This window comes from Serinus canaria, chromosome 9, assembly GCF_022539315.1.
Source record: "Serinus canaria isolate serCan28SL12 chromosome 9, serCan2020, whole genome shotgun sequence".
In the NCBI taxonomy this organism is placed as follows: Eukaryota; Metazoa; Chordata; class Aves; order Passeriformes; family Fringillidae; genus Serinus; species Serinus canaria.
The window spans coordinates 11597956-11617859 of record NC_066323.1 but is presented as its reverse complement, the minus strand read 5'-3'; the positions used below and the strand labels follow the sequence as shown (position 1 = coordinate 11617859).

Here is a 19904-nt window from a genome sequence, read left to right as displayed (position 1 = left end):
ACAAACAACAAAATCTAATGGTCAACTGATGAAATATTCAATTTAGAAAAAATGGTAACCTAAACAATTATTGAGTGTGTCAATATTTAAATAAAGTTCATGTGATAAAGCCCATGTGACATTTACAAGTTGGCTTCAAATGAGAAAGAGCATATTATCTAATATGCAGAGGACAGCTGTTATTTAGACATAAATTAATTCCATTACTAAAATTTTACAAGAGTTGTTACAGACTAAACAAGAATTATAATCCACAAGTATTTATAGTGCTCAGTATCATTTAGCTGTTAAGCCTGAAGAATTGTGTCTGCACTTTATAGAAATAAATCCAAGCTGACACTTCCCTCTCATTGCCATTATTTTCTTTCACAAAGAGCAAAGACAAAATGCTTTAAATTAACTTTTCACTGCTGTTAATTAGTTCAGTGGTAGCAAAAGTACATCAGAAACAGGGTTAGTTGAACAGAGGACTACAAGCTGCTATATGTAAATAAAAATTTACATATACACACACCTTCAACACCTCAGAGATATAAGGGGAAGATAAAAACAGGAGGCAAAGAGAGTGATGTGCAGAGCCAAAAGAAGCAAGAAAATTTAAGAAAGAAAAGGAAAACAAAATGTTTCCATGTGCTGAAGAGTTTCAAAGGAGGTAACATCTTCCTGCTCTCTGCTGCTCTCAGAGGACTTGTGGGGCCACGATGCACCTCTGAAGTGCTTCCCTACAGACCCCTCCAACCATGGGCACTCTCTGTGTGGGCTGATGCTTCTGTCCAATGCAGAAAGCCAAAACACTGCACGGCCTCGCTGTGAGATCTGAAGCAAAGAATCATCTAGCACTAGATGATTAACTCTAACAAGGACTTTAGGTAAGTTATGTCAAAACCAACAAACAGCTCTAGAATGATGCCTTTGCCTCAGTGCTTGGTGCAGGTGTGATTTCAATGTTAGTACACACAGTATTTTGAACATGTGGTCTATAATATGGCTAGAAATTTTAAAGTTGCCATAAAAACTAGAGCATCAATTTGAAGTACTAACAGTCACATAAGACTGATTTCTGATTTCTATCCTCCCCCCTGAAAAAATCAGCTATTAAAGTATGTTTATATAGGTACATGAGTATTTGTTTAATCCAGTTCAATATGGTTTGTAACTCAAGATTACTGCCTCTTTCCCCATTGTCACCATAAAGAATTATGAGAAAAAAAAGCTGGAGACTAATTTTTAATCAAGGGCCCTTGCACACAGATATCTGTTCACTGCAAATAATTTTAAACCAATTATGTGCAGAACTACAACAATTTCCAATAATTTAAATGAAAATATTAAGGCCCAGACAAAATGCATTCAAGCAGCCATGCACAGTGCAGTTGTAAACAATTTTACTGCTAAATATTTAACAGGCTGCCCCCCCCCAAAAAAAAAATCAACAAGAGAAGATTAAATTTTTGGTTTTAGTATCTTTTCCTGATTGTGAGATAGTTTGTACTGTTACTTAATTTACAACTGCAGTAGATTCAATACTGAGTAAAAAAATTAAAATAGAAAAATATACAAGTAAAATGGGCAACAAAACTTTCAAGAACTGAAATAAAAATACCATGTTTTATTATAGACATGCAAGCAAGACAACTCAGTTAAAAAATAAAAAGGGTTAGTTTATGCCCAGTCAGAAGGGCCTGCAATGACTTATTTCATTGACAGTCACAATTTGTTCTTCCAAAAGAGACTGTGGATCAATAATTGGATTCTTTGACCCATATCCTCATATAAACGTATTAAAGAAAATAGTTTACCATCTCTTTCAAACTGATTCAAACATAAAAGTTAGTGTAACAAACAAGACTCATTCTTTGTCTTAAGACGTGTATGCCAAACAGCACATTGAATGCTAAGTGAAAATTTTCCATATGCAAAGGAAGATAGACCTTCAATCCTATGAAAACACAATACTTGCCATGGAGGGGAAGATAACATTTACAAAGACAGCCCTTGCAGTTTCTTCACAGCTTAGGAATTGTAGAATTAGTTGCAACAAAGTACTAAAAAGTACAATCTCAATCATAAACAAATGTAGTGGCAAGCTCATTTTTTTCCCTGAACATGTTTATTAGGCTGACAAATTTTTATATATCAAATATTGTGTTGGATTTCCAGCAATTTTACAAGTTCATACATTTTATTATTACTTTAATCTATTATTCCATACTCTAGCTCTCTCAATAAACTGTATACAATCTGACAAGGGAGCTTGTAACTCTAAACCATATAAGATAATATGGCAAGAAAGTAAAACACTGAAGTACTACTATACTTTCAGAGAAAGTTGATGGACGCAAAAGCAAGACAATTACAGCTATGCAAATATGTCTAAAAGTTTAATTCATATTTAGTGCATTTCTCTTTCTGTGGGATTTATCTTCAGATGAACAGAAGATCAAGTTCTGTATTCAGTGCTCAATTCCAAAGCTGCTGAAAAGTATGACTAATCAGAAAGTTTTTAAGGAGACACAAAAGCAGCCAACAAAGCGATGTGGTCAAGAATTACAGACTGCAACAGATCAGACAACTAAAACATCCCAATTAAGGAGGGATTTCCAGTCAGCCATATAATAATTAACAAAATGATCAGAGCTTAAATTAAATAAGTAAAGAGCAGTACAGATGTTCAACAAGCGCAACAAATCAGTAAAATTTCTGCTTTAGGATGGAGAACAGACAAGGGACTACCACTGATGAATATACAGTAGATACTGTTATTATCAGCAGCATTCAGTTGTCTGTGCAAAATCATTACTAAGGAGCTGCTGTCATTTTTAGATTGGCAATAAAGCAGAGGAGAAAAACCCCCAAAGATACAGTCCCTGTAAACAGCTACACTCTTACAAGACAGAGCTACCAGAAACAACAAACAGTAAACAGGTTTGACATTGATTCATGTACTTTCCTTAAATGCATTTTTAATGTTTGAACTTTAAATAACACTTTTTATAGAGGCAGAAATAATACCATTTCAAAGCAACATAAAGTACCTGTTTAGCTTTTAACATCATGCTTTAAATGAAAGTTGGTTAAACTGAAACAGGACTACCCATCTGTAGTGCAGTTGGCTAATTACTTGCATCCATGATTTAATTAGTTAGATTTTTCTAGCTCAAATGAACAGAGCTGAAGTATTGGATTAGAGTGAATGCAGAACATATCGTCCCTTAAGGCATCACCTTGCGCTTCTGCTGCGAAGAGAAGCCAGCGGCTCTGCGAGCTTCCTCTTCGTGCTGCTGGATTTGCTGTTGTAACAGAATGAGCTCCCCAAGCAGGCCCTGCCGTGAGTTTATAATAAAGAGGAGAGGAAAAATTTGGGGTGTAAGGAGAACAAAGTTAAACCAAAAGGCATGACACAAAGACAGATGAAAAACAGGTATGAACGGGTCAATTCAAATGCAAGTGGAATTTCATTAGCAAGATCTCTTGCTAGCTGGAGTGGATAGAGCCAGTAAAACCACGCATTTTGCAAATCCAGGCAGAACAAAGCAACCAACATTTAGCTACATTTTACAATTATATTCAACTTTAACAAAGCATCTAAATATTTTAAAAATTCCACCTATAACTATCTGAGCTTTAAAATATTATCAAACTGTTCAGTTCAGTTTTGTCACTGAAAGTTCTTTAGGGTATTTCTGCTTTGTTTTTATTCCTAGCAAAATACAGACAGTTTATAAAAAGATGATTTTTGGCTGGTACTTAACTTTCTAAAACTAGCAGAAGAAAAATAGTTTCTTGAGCATAAAAAAAAGAAAAAGCTCCTCTCCACTTCCATAACACACTGCAATTTAAATTCATGCTGTTGTAACTCTTCCTGATCATTCCAAAAATCCCTAAAACTTCATGCTTATTCTTTTACTCATTCAGCATTTCCAAAAAGCTTAGTTCTCTTCTCCCTCCACACCAAACAATCCTATAATGGTGAGCTGTCTTTCAAAATTGGCTGAGAAATACAATGCCAGCCTCTACCAGAAGCTCATGAACTGATTATTTCAGAGAATTGAGAGAAGAATATTAATGAAATATTTCAATAAATTGCTTTAAAAAATATTACATCTACTAAGAAAACATTCTACTAAGAAATGAAATGTTTCAAAAATGTACTTCAGGAATCAAAACAAGCTCTGAAACAGAAGTTTGGTGTAAGAATTCAAGACATCCATCATCAAGGTATACATTTGTTGCATGAAATACACAGGCATGTACACATAAGGATAAACAACACAAGAGAATGGATAAAAGGAGAGACACAATCAAATGACCAAATATAAACATTGTTAAACAGTGATTTGTATAATCTGAAGCACAGAAAAATCTTCTTGCATTTTACTGAACCACTTTCAGATTTCATAAATGCCTCTAACGCCAGACTAGCAAAAGCACTAAATCTGAGCCAGGAACTCAGGCAAAAGATTTCATTCCTACGCAGCAGCAAGGAGAGGAAGCCTCATGGCTACATTTAGTATTAGAAGAACAATAATTATATTTTGCAGACAAGGAAACTCTCAGTATGACCCAACACATTCCCTTTACACATTATGCTACGGGTCCAAAAATACAAGAAAAAACACTGAACAAAATCTGCCATGAAGGCCTTTCAGCATTTAAACAGGAAGTAACAGAAGTTTGAAGGCACCAAATCAAATTATTTAATCAGCAATTCCTTTCAAAGACACCTCGTACATGTGACTCCTATTCCACAATAAAGTATGACAAGAATAATTTGTAACTACAGTCACACCATTTTATTAAATATTCAAATTAAAAATTATGTCATTTAAAAGACTTCTCTGATAGATACAAAGAAGATAATGTTACAATCAATAATCACATTATTATTTCCTTTATATTTTAGATCTTAATTTACAGTTTTACATTAAAAAATTAATTAATATTAAAAAAATATGAACCTTAAATAGCACAGAACTATATACAAAGCACCCCAGCTGGCATAAACCAAGACACAAACAAAAATATTGATATCTGTCATTGGACACTATCACTGCATGTCCCTTCCACCAAAATCAAACTGTCCTTTAAAGAATTTTTGCTAGAAAAACCAACACAAATCAATAAATGCGATTTTGAAAATCAAGTTCTTTACAACCATTACATTATTCTTTTCATTGTCAAAGAAACAATGTAAAGGGTAGGGAATAACAGAAGTTAAAAGACTACAGTAGTTGACATATTGCGACAAACACTGACATTGTTACTGTGCACTCTTTAAACTTCTCCCATCCCCTCTTACCTTGTATTAAAAGTTAATATACTGCACTATAGCTGAGTATGACTCTCTTTATTTTAAAAAGAATACAAAGGAGTGAAAATTACAAGACAGGTAAAGAGATCAATTTTTAAAAATTTGAATAGATGTAACAATTTTATCCAGAGAATCTATAATATGAAACTGGAAATTAAGTTGGGAATATAATAGCACTCTTAATAAAACAGAGAAAATGATGGAAACTTTATTGCATAAGTTGCAAGGAAGAACAAAACAAAAAACAAAAGTTTAAAAACAAATCCAAGTCAGTGATAGTCCTTACTCAAGTCTCTCTCATTCTCCAGCAGCAGCTGTAGTCAAGGGCTGTGGGATATTGCGCAGCTTCTTACACCAACCGAAGGTGACCCTGTGCAGGCTGAGTGAGACAATCACACACTGCCAACTGCTCCTGGGAGCAGCAGGGTCTCCACAGCATGACATGGTACCAAAGAACCAGAGCAGAGAAAGGACTCTAAGCCCCACACCAAGACCTGAGTCACAGTTTTCAATCCAACTCCATCAGAGCTAAAATCACTATATGTTTTCTTCAATAGCAAAGGCTAAGCTTTGGAATTTGTCTGCTTTAAGAGGAAACTATTTCTTTAAGAAAATTTTTGTGGAGACAGACAATAGTGCATGATAACCTAAGAAGGTAACACAGCTGTTACAAGTAGAAGACTCAACTAGTTCCTTACTTACAATACAGTACTTACTTCACTATAGTTTTTATAACTTCGCTCTTCTTTCTCCCAGAACAAAATTTGATATTTAATCCAGGTTAAAAGAGATTTAGATGCCATATATTTAAACTACTTATCTGAACACTCCAGTAATTTTAGTTTAATTCTCTTTTAAAAATATTGTACTTTTTGGATTAAATGAGAGATTATGAGATAAACACATTAGCTGACAAGAAGCAGTACAGCCTGATTTGGCGTTTAGGACATCTTTCACTCTCTTAAAGTTACTTTGCAAAACAACTGGTTTCTCACTCTACTGGAAGCTTTTAGAGACCTGTCTGAGGATCACATCCTGTAACAATTCTTCAGAAAACTCCTCCAAACAAATAATTTCTAGATTTATCAGTTACTAATCTCTTCACAACGAAACAAAGAAAACCATCCCTCATCAAGCACACTGAGTATCACACTACAGCACCCATACAATCAATTTATGAACCCATACAATCACAGTTCTTAAACTAGCATTGGTAAGCATTGAATGCAAAAAGGCCATCTTACCCATTGTCTTGAGAAAGTAATAATTTTGCCTGCCAACAAACTTGATAATTTTGCTAGGGGTTAATATATTCCTAGCTTGAAATATTCTGTCCAAACTGATCATATTAATTAGCAAATTAACAGTTTCTTATCAGATATAATAATTAGACCAGACAAAATTTTCTTAATCATATTAATTTAATCTGGTGATATTTTCCACACCACAGTCAAAGTTAAAATGCAGATATCACTGCATCCAAAACAACCACAGGATCATAACAAGTTTTAATGGTATTACTAGTATTCAATTAAAGTGTCAGTTATTTCAATCTTCAGAGACAATAAACTAAGATGGCCACCTCTTCACAAATCAATAGTAAAGTGTTCTTTATGTTTTATACAGTGAAACCTGTGCAAAGCAATCAGTCTGGAGAAAAATACAGACAGTTTACAGACAAAGGGGAAATAAAAAGCTAGGTTAATTCTTGTGTAAAAATCCATCAGTGCTCTACAGGGGGAAAAATGGTCATAGGATCTGAGCTTTGTACATGTTTCACTATGTTACCATGCAGAATTAAAGTAGAATAAATGTATACATGCCTGCATATACAGAAAAGTTGTTTATGGAAAAGCCCCAGTAATAGTTGAGAAAATTTCAGTTCAAAAATAACTATATGATAATTTACAAATTCCCTGATATATATTGTTTTCCTACCATTTTTGTAAAACAATTTTTAAAAACAGACACAAGAAAAATAAAAAGCCTTTAAAGGATGAGAAATATGATAATTTAGGAATTTAACAGAAATGTTCCTGAAAACAAAAAAATAAATTTCACCTTCTTGACTTCAAGGAAAAAAGTGCTAAACTTTAGGTTATCAAAATACAGTAACATTATTTTCCAGAAAATAGTAACAAAAATATGATGTATGCTTTATTTAAATAAAGAAATTAAAAAACAGACTACTTTAAGAAATGGAAATTCTTTAAGTCAGAAATTCTTAAGTAAGAATGAAAACTGTGAAAATGTCAACAGAAATGAGTTTGAAGCAGAAATGCTAAAAAATTCACACCTAAACCAACTTCAGTAATAAGTTATAAACTCAAGTGCCATGGAGACCATGCCCTGAAAAACTACAAATGCACATACAATACTTAAAATCACATTCTTATTACAGAACAATTTTCTTAATAATGCAATTACTAAAGGTTTTCATGTCTGCCCTGTATTTCCTTACACCAAAATGTTTATTATCCCTGCAATACTTTTATATGCAACAAGCAGTAATGCACACTGAACTAATATTCAACAATGAATTCTTTTCAAGCTGCTTCAAATCAGCTTCTGCAATGGCTACTGATGCACTTTTAAACAACAAATACCTGTTTATAGAGACATTTTCAGGTTTGCAAGTGAGTAATTACCTTCTTGAACTGTTTGTCATTGTCGTATCCCTGGTCAGTAGCCCGGAATGCCGTTTCTCCTGGAGAACCTAGGACACAATTACAGAAACTAATAATAAGATGGAAAGGCACTTAAAAATTCTCAAACTATGGTTACTAGAAAATTAAAGCTTCAACCCTATGAGTTAGTAATTCAATAATCTTTGAAGTTCCTATAAAAAAAAAAATCTTAAGAAACTGAAGAATAAAATCAGTTTAAAACGCATCTTAAAATTTTATATCTAGTTTACGACTCAGATTAATTATATCACAAAAGAGCAGGATGCTTCAGTTAGACTATTGAAAGTTCTAAAAATATTGTAGAATTAGTTTTTGAGAAAGACAGAAGAATAATACAAAATCCACTGATGTTACTGTAATGAGAAAAAAAAAATCTTTCCTATTGTAATGACAGGTTTTCAAAAGAAGCTTCTGGAGCAAGCCTGAAATAAAAAGCATCTGCTAAGGACTGTGGCAGAGATCCATCAATCATTCACCTATTCATTCTCACAGAGGAGGACCTAAGTGAGGAAAAGGTTCTGCCCCCAGAGGGTGCCTGGGCACTAGAACAGGCTCCCCAGGGAAGTGGTCACAGCACCAACCCTGGCAGAGCTCAAGAAGCTTTTGGATATCTCTTTCAGGCACATGGTGGGATTTTTAGGATATCCCTGAAAAGGGCCAGGAGTTGGACTCAATGATCCAGATGGGTCCCTTCCAACTCAGCATATTCAGTGATTCTGTGATTTTATGAAATATTTTAAAAACATAGTTGGAAAATATTTATAAATCCATATTGACTTGCTGTAAATAGTTGTATTTATAGTGATATTCACTCCTCTTAGTATAGTAGTGCTTTAACAGTTTGCTGTAAAAAGGCAGGTTAAGGGCAGGAAAAAGGGCTTTTACACACCTAACAACAGAAGTAGATCAGAAGCTCCTATGACTTCACTAACCAAATTGTAACCTGTGAAAAATCAGCAGAAGAGGGGAAATAGAAATTATAAACACAAAACAAAATGCAAGATAAAGATGAGGGATCTTTGTTTCATTTGGAGGTCCACATAATCATAAACAGCCACGATGCCAGTGTGAGTAATAGGTGACATCTCATTATTGGTCAATAACAACACAATTTTATACTGTTAAAATTTTAAACAGCCAGAATACATAGGAGATTGTAATCTACTTGTCAATCTGCTGACCTTGGCCTCTACTTAGATTCTTGTTGCATTTGTAAGACTAATAAATTTCTTCTGCCATTGACAGTATTTCAAAGAAACAAAACCAGACTTCTTACACACACTGATATGAAAATATTTTCAAACACACTTAGAACAATGATATAACCTCTCACAGATAGTATATTTCATGAGTACAGATTTATGAGGTTTCATAATTACTAGGGTATACAATACAAATAATCTTCAGTTTATTATAAGAATGAATAAGTTTTGAGTTGTGCTCAATAACAAGTCAGATACGATGTTCAAATCTAATTGTTCTCAGTTTTAAAAAGCCCAGTGATAGAAATGTCTCATTTAAATCTGCTAAAACCTAAAAACCATTAAGCCTCCTATTGCCTGGATACACTGAATAGACATACCATTCCCATGCCTTTTCTGAAGGATTTAGAACTCTTACCCGCTCCTGTGAAACCTAAATCTCCAAGAAAGATTTCCTGAGTCCATGACCAGATGGAAAACATCATTCAACCCAGAATACCTTTGCTACAAATCCCCTATTTCACACACTTGCAACATTAAGAACCTTTGCTGTTAATAATCCAACTCTTTTCTCCTCTAACAGCTGTGATATTGCTGCTGTCCAGTGATGCTCTAACCAAGTTCTAGCTGGACACATCACTTCTCTGACTCACTGAAGAATTGAGCTTTCAAGCTGAAGAAGTTGAAGCTGAATAGAAGTTTTCTATTCAGTTTCACATTATAGTGCTCTGCACTTGCTACTAGAATTCTTGCTTTTAAAAATACATTACACTTACCTGTGTCCACAACTCTTTCAAAAAAGATAGTCAATGCAAACACAAACATTTTCAGGATCTGCTCTGTTTTAGTGTCTAAGGACGTACCTACACCCTCATCATCAAACAGGTTCAGCTTTTGAAATTAAAACTTAGCTGAAAATTTGTTCTCACCAGGAGAAAGAAATCCTTTCAGTGAAGCGAGGCTCTCTCCAATCTTGTCAAAGTCAGGCATAAGTTTGGCAAGGTCATCTGCATCAGGGAGGGCTTTGAGAAGTTTTTCTAGGAAAACAGTACAACAGTTATGAGTTGGGCTTTTTTCTATTATTTTTGGGGGGAAAAAAAGGCTTAGGCTATAAAACCTAATAACTGTTTCAGGATATGGCTTTTAAAAATTTTTTTAAACAAGTATCAAGAAGTTTCTTTCTACCTGCACCTCCCCCCACTACTGTTGGGAAAGACTATCAGGTCTGAAAAAACACTTGCTTTTTTAGACTTTGAACTTCCTGATAAGTTGGCTGCCCCAGGTACTTTATAATTGCCGAAAACTTATTGCTGCATTTTACAACATTTCATACATTATCCTTTCACATACTTTGTAGAGGATGCTTTAAAATTACATGAAACTGTAACTATGCTCATGTCTTTAATCTTTTTAAGAAAAGCTAGGTTTTCAATTTCATAAACAAGCCAATTTTGTGATCCTTAAGAGTAAAAATCATTAGCTTTAAAGTACTATAAAAATGCAGTGTTTATTTGCAGTAAGAACAAGAAAAACTTGCATCAGTTTTCAATCTCTGCATTTACCTATGCAATTCTCACACATGGCATCCAGGCTGGAAGTAAACATCTTATAAGGTCCCTCCCAATCCAAAGCATTCTACCATTCTATGCAGTAAAATCTTCATTTTTTAAAAATTTTTTAAATATCATCACATTTCTACCCTGCATACAAAATATAAGTCAGCGCTTAATTTTCAGATTTCTGTCTTTCATCTAAAAATACACAAAAGACTCTACTGCAACCTGAAGGCTCAGGAGAGCAAGTCTATATTTTTCACTCTCTTTTCTTCTGTATCTTCAAGATAATTTTGTGGATAGGCAGGTTCACTGTTCTTCATTTTCAACTGGTCTTTTACTCACACATATTTTTTACTATCTATTAATATCTTCACTTGTAAGTCAATCATATAGAAAGAAAAAGCTTTCTTCGTAATACTACCAAAACCTGTGTGAGTCTCTTAGATCACGCTGCAACGCTCCTTTCTGGGAGACTAATGGGACTATATGGCTTTATGAAAGGACCAAGAACATTCTCAAATGAAAGGATGTATTAGGGAATATCCATGCTAAACAGAGCTTAATTTCTTCTTACAAACACAGCGATATAAATTCTTTGGTGAAACACATATCAAACTCCAAAAATAAAAGTCCACTCAAATTACACCTGAAAAGCTACTCCTGGAGTGAGGCCCTGAGGACCTACACTCCTATGTTTAAGTTTTACACATGCCAGTCCTTAGACAGAGTAACATCATGGCTTTGTGATACCGATGTCAACAAGTTCATCAAGCTCCCAAATGAAGTCAGGAACAATCCACTTATAATCCTCGAGATCTGGTATCATGTCCTTCCACTGCTCATACGTCTAACAGAGAAAGGAAAAAAAAATTATGGTAGAAATAGAAAAAGAAATGTACATAGAGAAGTGTATGAGCAACTACTACCTACACATAAAACATACTAACCCACCATCTTTAGCTATGAGTAGCACTTTGATCTTTTAAGATCTATAGCAGTTTCCTAAACAATGTTTTCCATATTCACTCATCTTTATTATCATCAGTTAACCAAGCGATGGCATCCCGTATTTTTGTGGCTACAACAAGAACTTCTGTTCTGAAGTATGCAATAGCAAAGACAAAATGCATGAAGCAGCTTCCAGAGATAAATACCTTCTTAGCTGTGTAGCCACCTCCTACTGCAGATCCTAAGATGAGATAGCGAACTCTGAGAAGCCTAGAGGCTAATCTGGCCAGCCAAAAGTTCCTGTGGGACTGGTATCCATGTTTTACATTTAAAAGTTTTGTTTTGTGAAGGGGAAGACGATTCAGAGAAGAGAACTGCTGAATGGATATCCTTAAGGGAGGTCTCTGGAACTTTGCACTTGGATAGTAGGGATGATGTATACTTCGGGAAACAAGATGCAGGTTTTGAAGCGGTGATTTTCTCTTTATTCCGTAGCTGCTGTTTGCTAGACTCCGGCAGATGACACTAAAAGAAAGAAATAAAAACTTCAGCTGATTTCTTCAACACACCATTAACTCAAAGACCTCTTTAGAAGCAATCCACATTACATTCCAGCTGGTTACAGATAATCTTATTACACCACCTTGAATCCACAATTTCCAGCTACTACTGCTTATGAGGAAAATAAAAAGCTGCAAACATTGTTAATGGGTATAGTATTTCTAGTGGCTACAGACACAAAACCTTAACTACAAATTCTGAAGTCTGTTATGGATTACATTTAACTTTCACACTGCAACAGGGCAACTAACATGTGGTAAAGCATTGTTTGGGCTAAAGAGTCCACAAAACACTTCCAACATACAAGAAAACAGTTTGGCCTGTCTTATTCTCTAAAGGAACTTTTAGAGAACATTAAGTTAGCACAGGATTTCCAAACCTTAAAAAAACCCAATACACAGAAAAAAATTCTTCGTAGAATACATTTGTACTATTTAGGCCAAGCAAGTTCTTAATGACATCATGTAGGAATTCAGATTTAAGAGATTTGACTCTGAAAGCAGAGCTCAGCCATGAAAAGCACAGGTGAAAAAACAGGAGTCTAATCAATCCTGCCTATGTTATGCAAACACATGGTCTGGAATAAAACTTGTGTACTATGTGTGAAATTACAGGCTTGAAATTTTGAAAGTTGAAATGAAATCTTGTCCTTTGATGCTTTTTTCAGGGTTTTCAATATTATCAAGTGCATTTGCTTCCAAATGGGACAAATAAAAAAAAGAAGTGCTTCATGTAATTGAAATGGCAAATTAGTAATCCCATAATCCTAAAACATTTTAAATTAACAGATTTTAACAAGAACAAGTGAATCATACTTAGTGGAAAATATTACAGCACTTTCTAATAACATGCTTTATGATCTATACAGTTCTTTACATCAAGATATGAAACTTAGAACCTAGAAAGAGATTAATAAGCAGGAACAGAACAATTCCGAAACCAGTAAAGCATTTCTCCTGTTGGACATGGAATTACAAAAGGCTCAGAAATTAACTACAAAGAGAACCAACTAAAAAGTGCCTCCACACATGAAATGTTTAATTTCCCAGTTTTGAAGCCAGGTTTTTAAATCAGGCTGTGCTAATCCTGTATGAAGCAGGCCAATGACTGGGCTGTTCATTATTTTGTTTTGCAGTCATGACCATTTCACAGATATTTATTATTTTCAGCAGAGACCATGTGGTAGCACATACTACAGCAGTCACTCCTCGTTATTCATCTTCACCTGGGCTAAAGGCATTTTGTGTAATATTATGTAACTTTCTTCTCTGTCATTTTTCTTTTAGAACACATTGTGTTGTATAGCATTGTCTGTGTGCTTAAACTGAAAGGAAAATTGAATTCCATTAAAGCTGTCTGGCAAAACCTCAATCCACAACTTCCTTTTGAGTGTTATTGCATATTTTAAACTCAGCTGCTTTACTTCCACATCTGAAATCTTATAATTCATTAAAACCCCCACTACTCCTCCATCACACAAAAACATCCATGTTCTATTTCCTTCCTCCTCCTGCTGCTAAGTCTCTTGATGAATACTGACCAAAAAAACACCTTGAGATCTCCAACAAAAAGTACAGCCAGATTGAAAAGCATGGCAGAACAATGCTATTAAATGACCACTTAATGAGGTCCAAATTTCAAGCCTCTGCTACGTTGGTTTTAACAGTAACAAAAACTACCCTTCCAGACATGAGTGGTTCTGCCTGATTACAGGCCTGCAACCTGCAACACTGTGTGTTTTATAAGATTATAAATGTCTTATAAAACACAAAGTAAGTGGCCGGCTATGCCTGAGACTACAAAGAAAACGTAACCCAAAAAACACATAGTGGCATTTTCTTTCTCCCTCAGCACAAGACAACGCTTATTTTCCTACTGCTTCTCCCAAAAGGGGACTGCAACTAGACGATCTTCAGGTTCCCCTTCCAACCCAAACTATTCCATGACTCTATAAAATTTGTCAAGGAACATCGTGGTCTCATCCACCAGTCACTGTCACTGCTCCAGCCGGGAACGCTGCAGTAGAAGGGTGGAAAACAAGCGGGACGCTAGGCAGCTGCTGGCAGGGACAACGCCTGGACACGAAAGCGGCCCGAGCTCCCCCGGCCGAGAATGCGGGAGAAGCAGCCCCCTCCTACATGCACCGCCTCCCCCCGGTTCCAGGGGAGCCGGAGGGTGGGAAAGAGCTCAGCCGGGGGCTACCAGGCTGTCGCCCGCAGCAGCCTCAGGCCCAACCCTGCGCCACTCACACCCGCACTTCGCACCCCAACCCGCTATGCTACGCCGTCTGCAGCCCGCCGGGGCCCGTCCCGCTTACCAAGCCGCCGCCGCCCGCGTCCGCCACATCGTAAGGGCCAGGAAGGAGCGGGAGCGGCCCGGGAGGGAGCGGGAGCGGCCCGGGAGCCGCAGGAGCGCGGCCGCGCTGAGGGCAAGGGCAGCGGCAGCCGCTTCCGGGCACCGCGGTCCGGACGGCCCACCCCGCCGGAAACCGCGCCTCAGCGCGCGAAGGTTCCGAGTTCGGCTGCGGAGAAGGAGGGAAGGTTTAGAGGGAGCACCGCGGGGGCTGGTCGGCCGGGAGCGGGGGATCTGGGAGTGCTGGATCTGTAATGCTTGGATCAGGGATCCCCGCACCGGGATCAGGGTCCCTCACACATGGATCACGGGTCGCCGGACCGGGATCATGGAGCTCTCACACTTGGATCAGGGATCCCCGCACCGGGATCAGGGGTCCCTCACATTCGGATCACAAATCTCCGCACCGGGATCATGGAGCCCTCGCACCGCGGACCTGGATTAGTCACACTTGGGTCATGGATCCCCGCACTGGGTATCATGGTTCCCTCACATGGGGGTCATGGATCCCTCACACTGGGGTGCTGGATCCCCCGTGATCGCCTCGGGGCCTCGTCCCTGTGCCCCTGGCTGCTCTGGGGCACCCCAGCGCGGCCCGGCCCGGCACGTCAGGCCTGGAGAGGGTGCAGAGGGTTATCCCAGCCCGAATGGCGGTACTAGGGGCTCCCACGCTGTTACAGGCAAGGTTCTGATGAGTCCCCAGCTGTTGCTGTGGCTGGGGAGTGCATGACGTGTGGCAGCGCTGCCTTGAAAGCTGGAAAACACAAGGTGTTTCCCCGTGGGCTTCTGTGGGCTTTGGGGTTTTTTTCTGGCCGCAATGAAGCAGGAGGCAAAGGCAACATCAGAAGAGTTCATCAGCTCTGTCCGTCTGCCCTCACACAGGACCACCTCTGAGCAGGGCATGCCACACCTGTCCCTAAAGACTGCAGACATTGGAATGTTCACCTGGCAATGCCAGTGCTTGCTGACTTTAATAGGAAGTATTCCCTTGTGCCTGATCTGAATCTTTCTTCTAACATGTCCACAGTGGACAGGGATAATGTTACATTCTCCAGTTACCTGTTTGAAGATTGTTGCCATGACTCTTCTCAGTCTCCTTTTCCTTAGATAGACCAGCACTAAGTACCTCTTCCGTATTTTAAGACTCCTTTGTCATTCTTCTTGGTGCTCTTCTGTGGAATGTCACCAGCTGATTCACAGCTTCCTTTCTGTAATGTGGCCAGAACTGGGTGTCACATGCTGAGAAACAGAAAATGAGATTTGGGGTGCTTTAGAGGTCAGGCTTCTATTTATGCTGTGAGATTTTTCAGAGCAAAATAAATTGCAGAAGGATGACATAACAAATACATGTATTTTCAGGACTGGAATAAAAGTTGGGTTGAGGTGATGCACGTGTTTTTGTCTCTTGCTTCCCTACTTTGTGACTATTTATTTGTAAGTTTAAGGGACTATATTTTAAAGACTACTTTGCTTTTATATTTTAGCTTGGCCAGTTATTTTTGTAGTTTATGATTTTTTAAGACACATTTCAATTTAAAAATATGAATGATGACACTCCATAGGACATGCTAACAATAACTTTTTATGAATAAATACTATGTAATTCTTACTCCAAACAGTAGAGAGCATCATATTACTAAAGGTTCCAATTCAGGCTGCTTTCTCTCCAGGCAATGTGACCATGCTTAAGAAAATGAACAAATATCACCATTTTCTTTGGTTCTAGAGTAACAATTTGATGAATTATTATAACAGATTGTCAGACTCTGGAAATTGTGACTGTTTTGCACCTTTAACCTGTTTTTTCTTCATTTTCAGTTGTGAAGGTAAAAGTACTCCTACAAGGGTGTTCTCTAGGGGTGCAGGACACCTTGGAGCTGGAATAAAACTATGAATGGTGAAAAGATTGTATGAGCCTTTATTCTTCCCTGCAGACCCTGCTTTGGTGGGAACTTTGCATCTCTCATCTCTGTGCCAGAGCAATCAAAGACCCCTGCTGCACCCTAGTCTGCTACAGGCACTAGAAAGAGTAAGGGTGATGTTTGGGAAAGCAGCAAAAGCTGACCAGGCAGAAAAAGCGTGTGTGACCATCCTGTTTTCCACACCTGGCACCTCCCAAAATAATGAGTCATTTCCCAAAATCATCAGCCTGCCTTAGAAAAGGTACCTTTGCAGTTGTTCCCTGTCACAGCTTCTAGATAGTGAGGCTCATTTTCCCCATGTAATCAGGTTTGTCAGAAATGGAATTCAATATGTTCTTTTTTAGTTTTAGTTTATACTGTGGCTCTTGTATAACAACTGGAGTTCCCTTTGCTTGGTCTCAGAAGAATAAAATGGTAAGTTGAGAGGCTCAACAAGTTGCAGTGGGAGGAAAGAAAGAGTAGCCCTGAAGTTGGGTCTGGAGAGAACCTTCTTCCTGCTTGATCTTGTGCAATAAATCACCTTTACACAGCTCAGTACAGATATATCTTTGTCAGTCCAGCCTCTGGCCTGGGCTCCTTTTGGAAGTGTGGTAGGTTTCAAGGCAGAGCAACTTGCCTCCAGTGCCTATCACCAGCAATTTCAAACACATCTGCCCCTGTGCTGGGCATGGATGCACATCTGTTTGTATTAACTGACCTAATTCATTCATTTTCTTTTTGTTTCCTGCATTTCTCCATTTCAGATCCTCTGAGCCTGCCCACTGGAGGATAGACAATGCTCTTTCCTGTTGCTTGAGATATGGACTTGTACAGGTCCATGCCTCATGGCAGCAAAATGCTGAGGAATGGGAACTAACTTGATACCTCTTGATGTGTTTCAGTCACCCTATAAGTAATGTTTTAGTTTTCTTAACATACTTACTGGAATAACAGGTTTGTCTTTCCTGACCTCACTCCTAAAATATTTGTGTAACTTCTTAAAAAGTAGCAAAGTACAAGGAAATAGTAGTGGAATGGGAATGAATCACAAGACTAACCAGCAAATGCAGCCCCAAAAAAAAGGAAGAAAAAAAAAAAAAAAAGAAGAGGTGGCAAAACTCTCAGTGTTGTTTTCCTGCCAGCTTCCTTTTGGCTCTGATTTAAAGGTCAGAGACATCCAGCTTACTGACATCAGTGGGAAACTCCAGTTTCCCCAGGAGTGAGTAAATAACCTCAGTGATGTCTCCCAAAGCTATATGGCAAGTTCAGAAGACATTCAATGAGGATATTCTCAATAATGAATAAAGCTTCTGGTTACAGATCCTGCCTGGCTGAATCCTGACACACAGTCAGTGTACAAATCCACCTGCACAAACTGGGGCCCCTTTTTACAGTGCCAGAGCTTGATTTATTTTCTGTGGCTTATGTGGAGATCACTGCTGGACACTTAGCTCAGACTGGTTGCTAAGAGTGTTAACAACAGCAATGGCTATTTTGTTTCTTATTTGGACACGCTCCTGGTCTCCAGTGATTCCATAATCTCTTGAAGAAAAATACTCCCCTCTTGCCCTCCCCTGAAAGTTTTGTGCCAGCAGCGCTTGCTTGCACCTACCAGAGTTATGCTCTCGAGTCATATTGTGTCAAACACTTGTAAGATTGAACTTTTTCTTTCTTGCATTTTTGACTGAATTCTGCATGAACCCTCACAATGGCAAAACTCCAACAACAGAATGGAGGGAGGAGGGATAAAGTGTTACCTGCTAACCCCAGAGAGGGAGGAGCTCCCTACTTCAAACATCATCAGAATTGTAAGGAAGGTGTGTACTTAGAGCACTTCCTCAATGTAGAAGTTCAAGCACACTATGCTGAAGACCTGTCCTGAGGGTGCTGTAGAAAGTCTCCAGAGGGTCATTTCATGGGGGAAAATCCTGCCAAGAACCATTATGCACAGCTTAACCAGGGAGAAGAGAATGAGATGGTGAGTTGTATCTCTCTCTAGGTCTTTCTTAGCTTGAAGCAGAAGGTGGCACATGTTCTGCAATAAAATGCTACAGACTGTAATTGAGTTGTTGCTAGTTGGGGTGTTTCCTTTGCAGAAACATACAGTTAGAAAGGGATATAATTTTTTTTTTTAGCAGAAAGAAAATAAGGTTGATTGTGTCCATTGGATTTAACTGGTTATCCCCTCCAACAGGGGATGATAGCTGAACGGATTATTCATGTGGTGTTACAAATCTAGATGGAGATGGTTTAATAGGAGCTTGAGGGATGGGCCAGACTGGCATCCTCAACCATTTGACAGCTGGGTCTCCAGGATGAGCTCCAGTTAGAGAACTGGAAACCTTGGATTTCTCCAAAACATAAAAACACCTGTTATGTTTGCATAAATTACTGACAAATGCAGTCTGTTGAATTGCCAACACTGTCTCAAAAGCTGGGGCTCCTAGATGCTGAAATACTACATTTCTTTCCAGAGTTTCCCAGGGAGAAATGTGTTTGTATGCATTTTGTAACATCTGGAAATAAGTCCTATGATTACACGAAATCTCTGGTCTCCTGCATGGCAACGCTGTTAAATAGTAAAGCCAGTACAAAACTGAAGTGAATTCAGTGCTTCTGCTTTGGCATTACTGTGTGTTATGAGTCAGCTATTCACATGGATTCTGTCCCTTTAATAGATTCTGCTGGAGATGTCAGATCCATGATGCAGCTGTATAACAGTTCTTAGGCATATCTGGTAAATGCAGTGCTTCTCAAAATTCCTGGACTGCAGAGCCACTGGAGCAGTGCTGTGAGCACCTGCAGGATTTCAATAGCAAAGCTATTCAAGCACAGTCTCTTCCAAGTTGACACAAATGTTCACTTTCAGAAATCCTGGAGAAATCTTCAAAATCTCTTCACTGACATTCCTGTTCTAGTGAAAGAGACTGTGTCACATGCAAACATGGATACCTGTTACCTTGCAAAGAAAAATGTAGATTTTCAGACAGCCCTCTCAGCCATCCAGGGAAGGGGAGATACCACATTTTGCGTAATGCAAACCTGGGGAATGCAGTCGAGAGTCACCCAGCAGCATGGAGTGAGCAGTGCAGGAAGCACAAGGCACTGCCTCAGCGGGTGGAGACTAATTAGCTCCGTGCAATGCAGAACCCGACTGGCTCCGCCGGCCGGTTACTAAACCTGCTGGCAGCACCCCGCTCCTGGCTCTAGCCCTGGTGCTGATGTGCCACTGCTCCCCAGCTCCAAACAGCTGCTGGGTTTGTGCCTCTGCTCCACCCCGCCCTGTCCTTCTAGGACTATAAACACCCTGCTGTGCTCTCACCACTATCGGTGCTGTCTCTAGCAATGCCAGAATTGAGCTGGAGCTAATTAGGTTTAAGTGGCTT

The 19904-nt window shown here is 38.5% G+C and overlaps 2 protein-coding genes across 6 annotated transcripts in view; one reads left to right on the top strand and one right to left on the bottom strand.

Moving 5' to 3' along the window:
• Positions 1 to 14746, bottom strand: part of OPA1 (OPA1 mitochondrial dynamin like GTPase) — a 47862-nt gene extending 33116 nt beyond the window's left edge. Inside the window, exons 1-7 of one of the 4 annotated variants that reach the window (XM_009089150.4) lie at positions 14583 to 14746; positions 11911 to 12229; positions 11507 to 11603; positions 10130 to 10237; positions 8888 to 8941; positions 7960 to 8027; positions 3225 to 3323 (exon numbers count right to left, since the gene is read on the bottom strand). In XM_009089150.4, coding sequence (XP_009087398.1) covers positions 3225 to 3323; positions 7960 to 8027; positions 8888 to 8941; positions 10130 to 10237; positions 11507 to 11603; positions 11911 to 12229; positions 14583 to 14611 — 774 coding nt within the window. In that variant the 5' untranslated portion in view covers positions 14612 to 14746. The remainder of the gene's footprint in view (positions 1 to 3224; positions 3324 to 7959; positions 8028 to 8887; positions 8942 to 10129; positions 10238 to 11506; positions 11604 to 11910; positions 12230 to 14582) is intronic. The other 3 variants (XM_018912960.3, XM_018912959.3, XM_018912961.3) reach the window with 3 other exon arrangements.
• A 3599-nt stretch (positions 14747 to 18345) lies between these two features.
• ATP13A4 (ATPase 13A4) overlaps positions 18346 to 19904 on the top strand; it is a 37600-nt gene continuing 36041 nt past the window's right edge. For both annotated transcript variants that reach the window (XM_009089149.4, XM_030226964.2), the window contains exon 1: positions 18346 to 18496. In XM_009089149.4, coding sequence (XP_009087397.2) covers positions 18434 to 18496 — 63 coding nt within the window. In that variant the 5' untranslated portion in view covers positions 18346 to 18433. The remainder of the gene's footprint in view (positions 18497 to 19904) is intronic.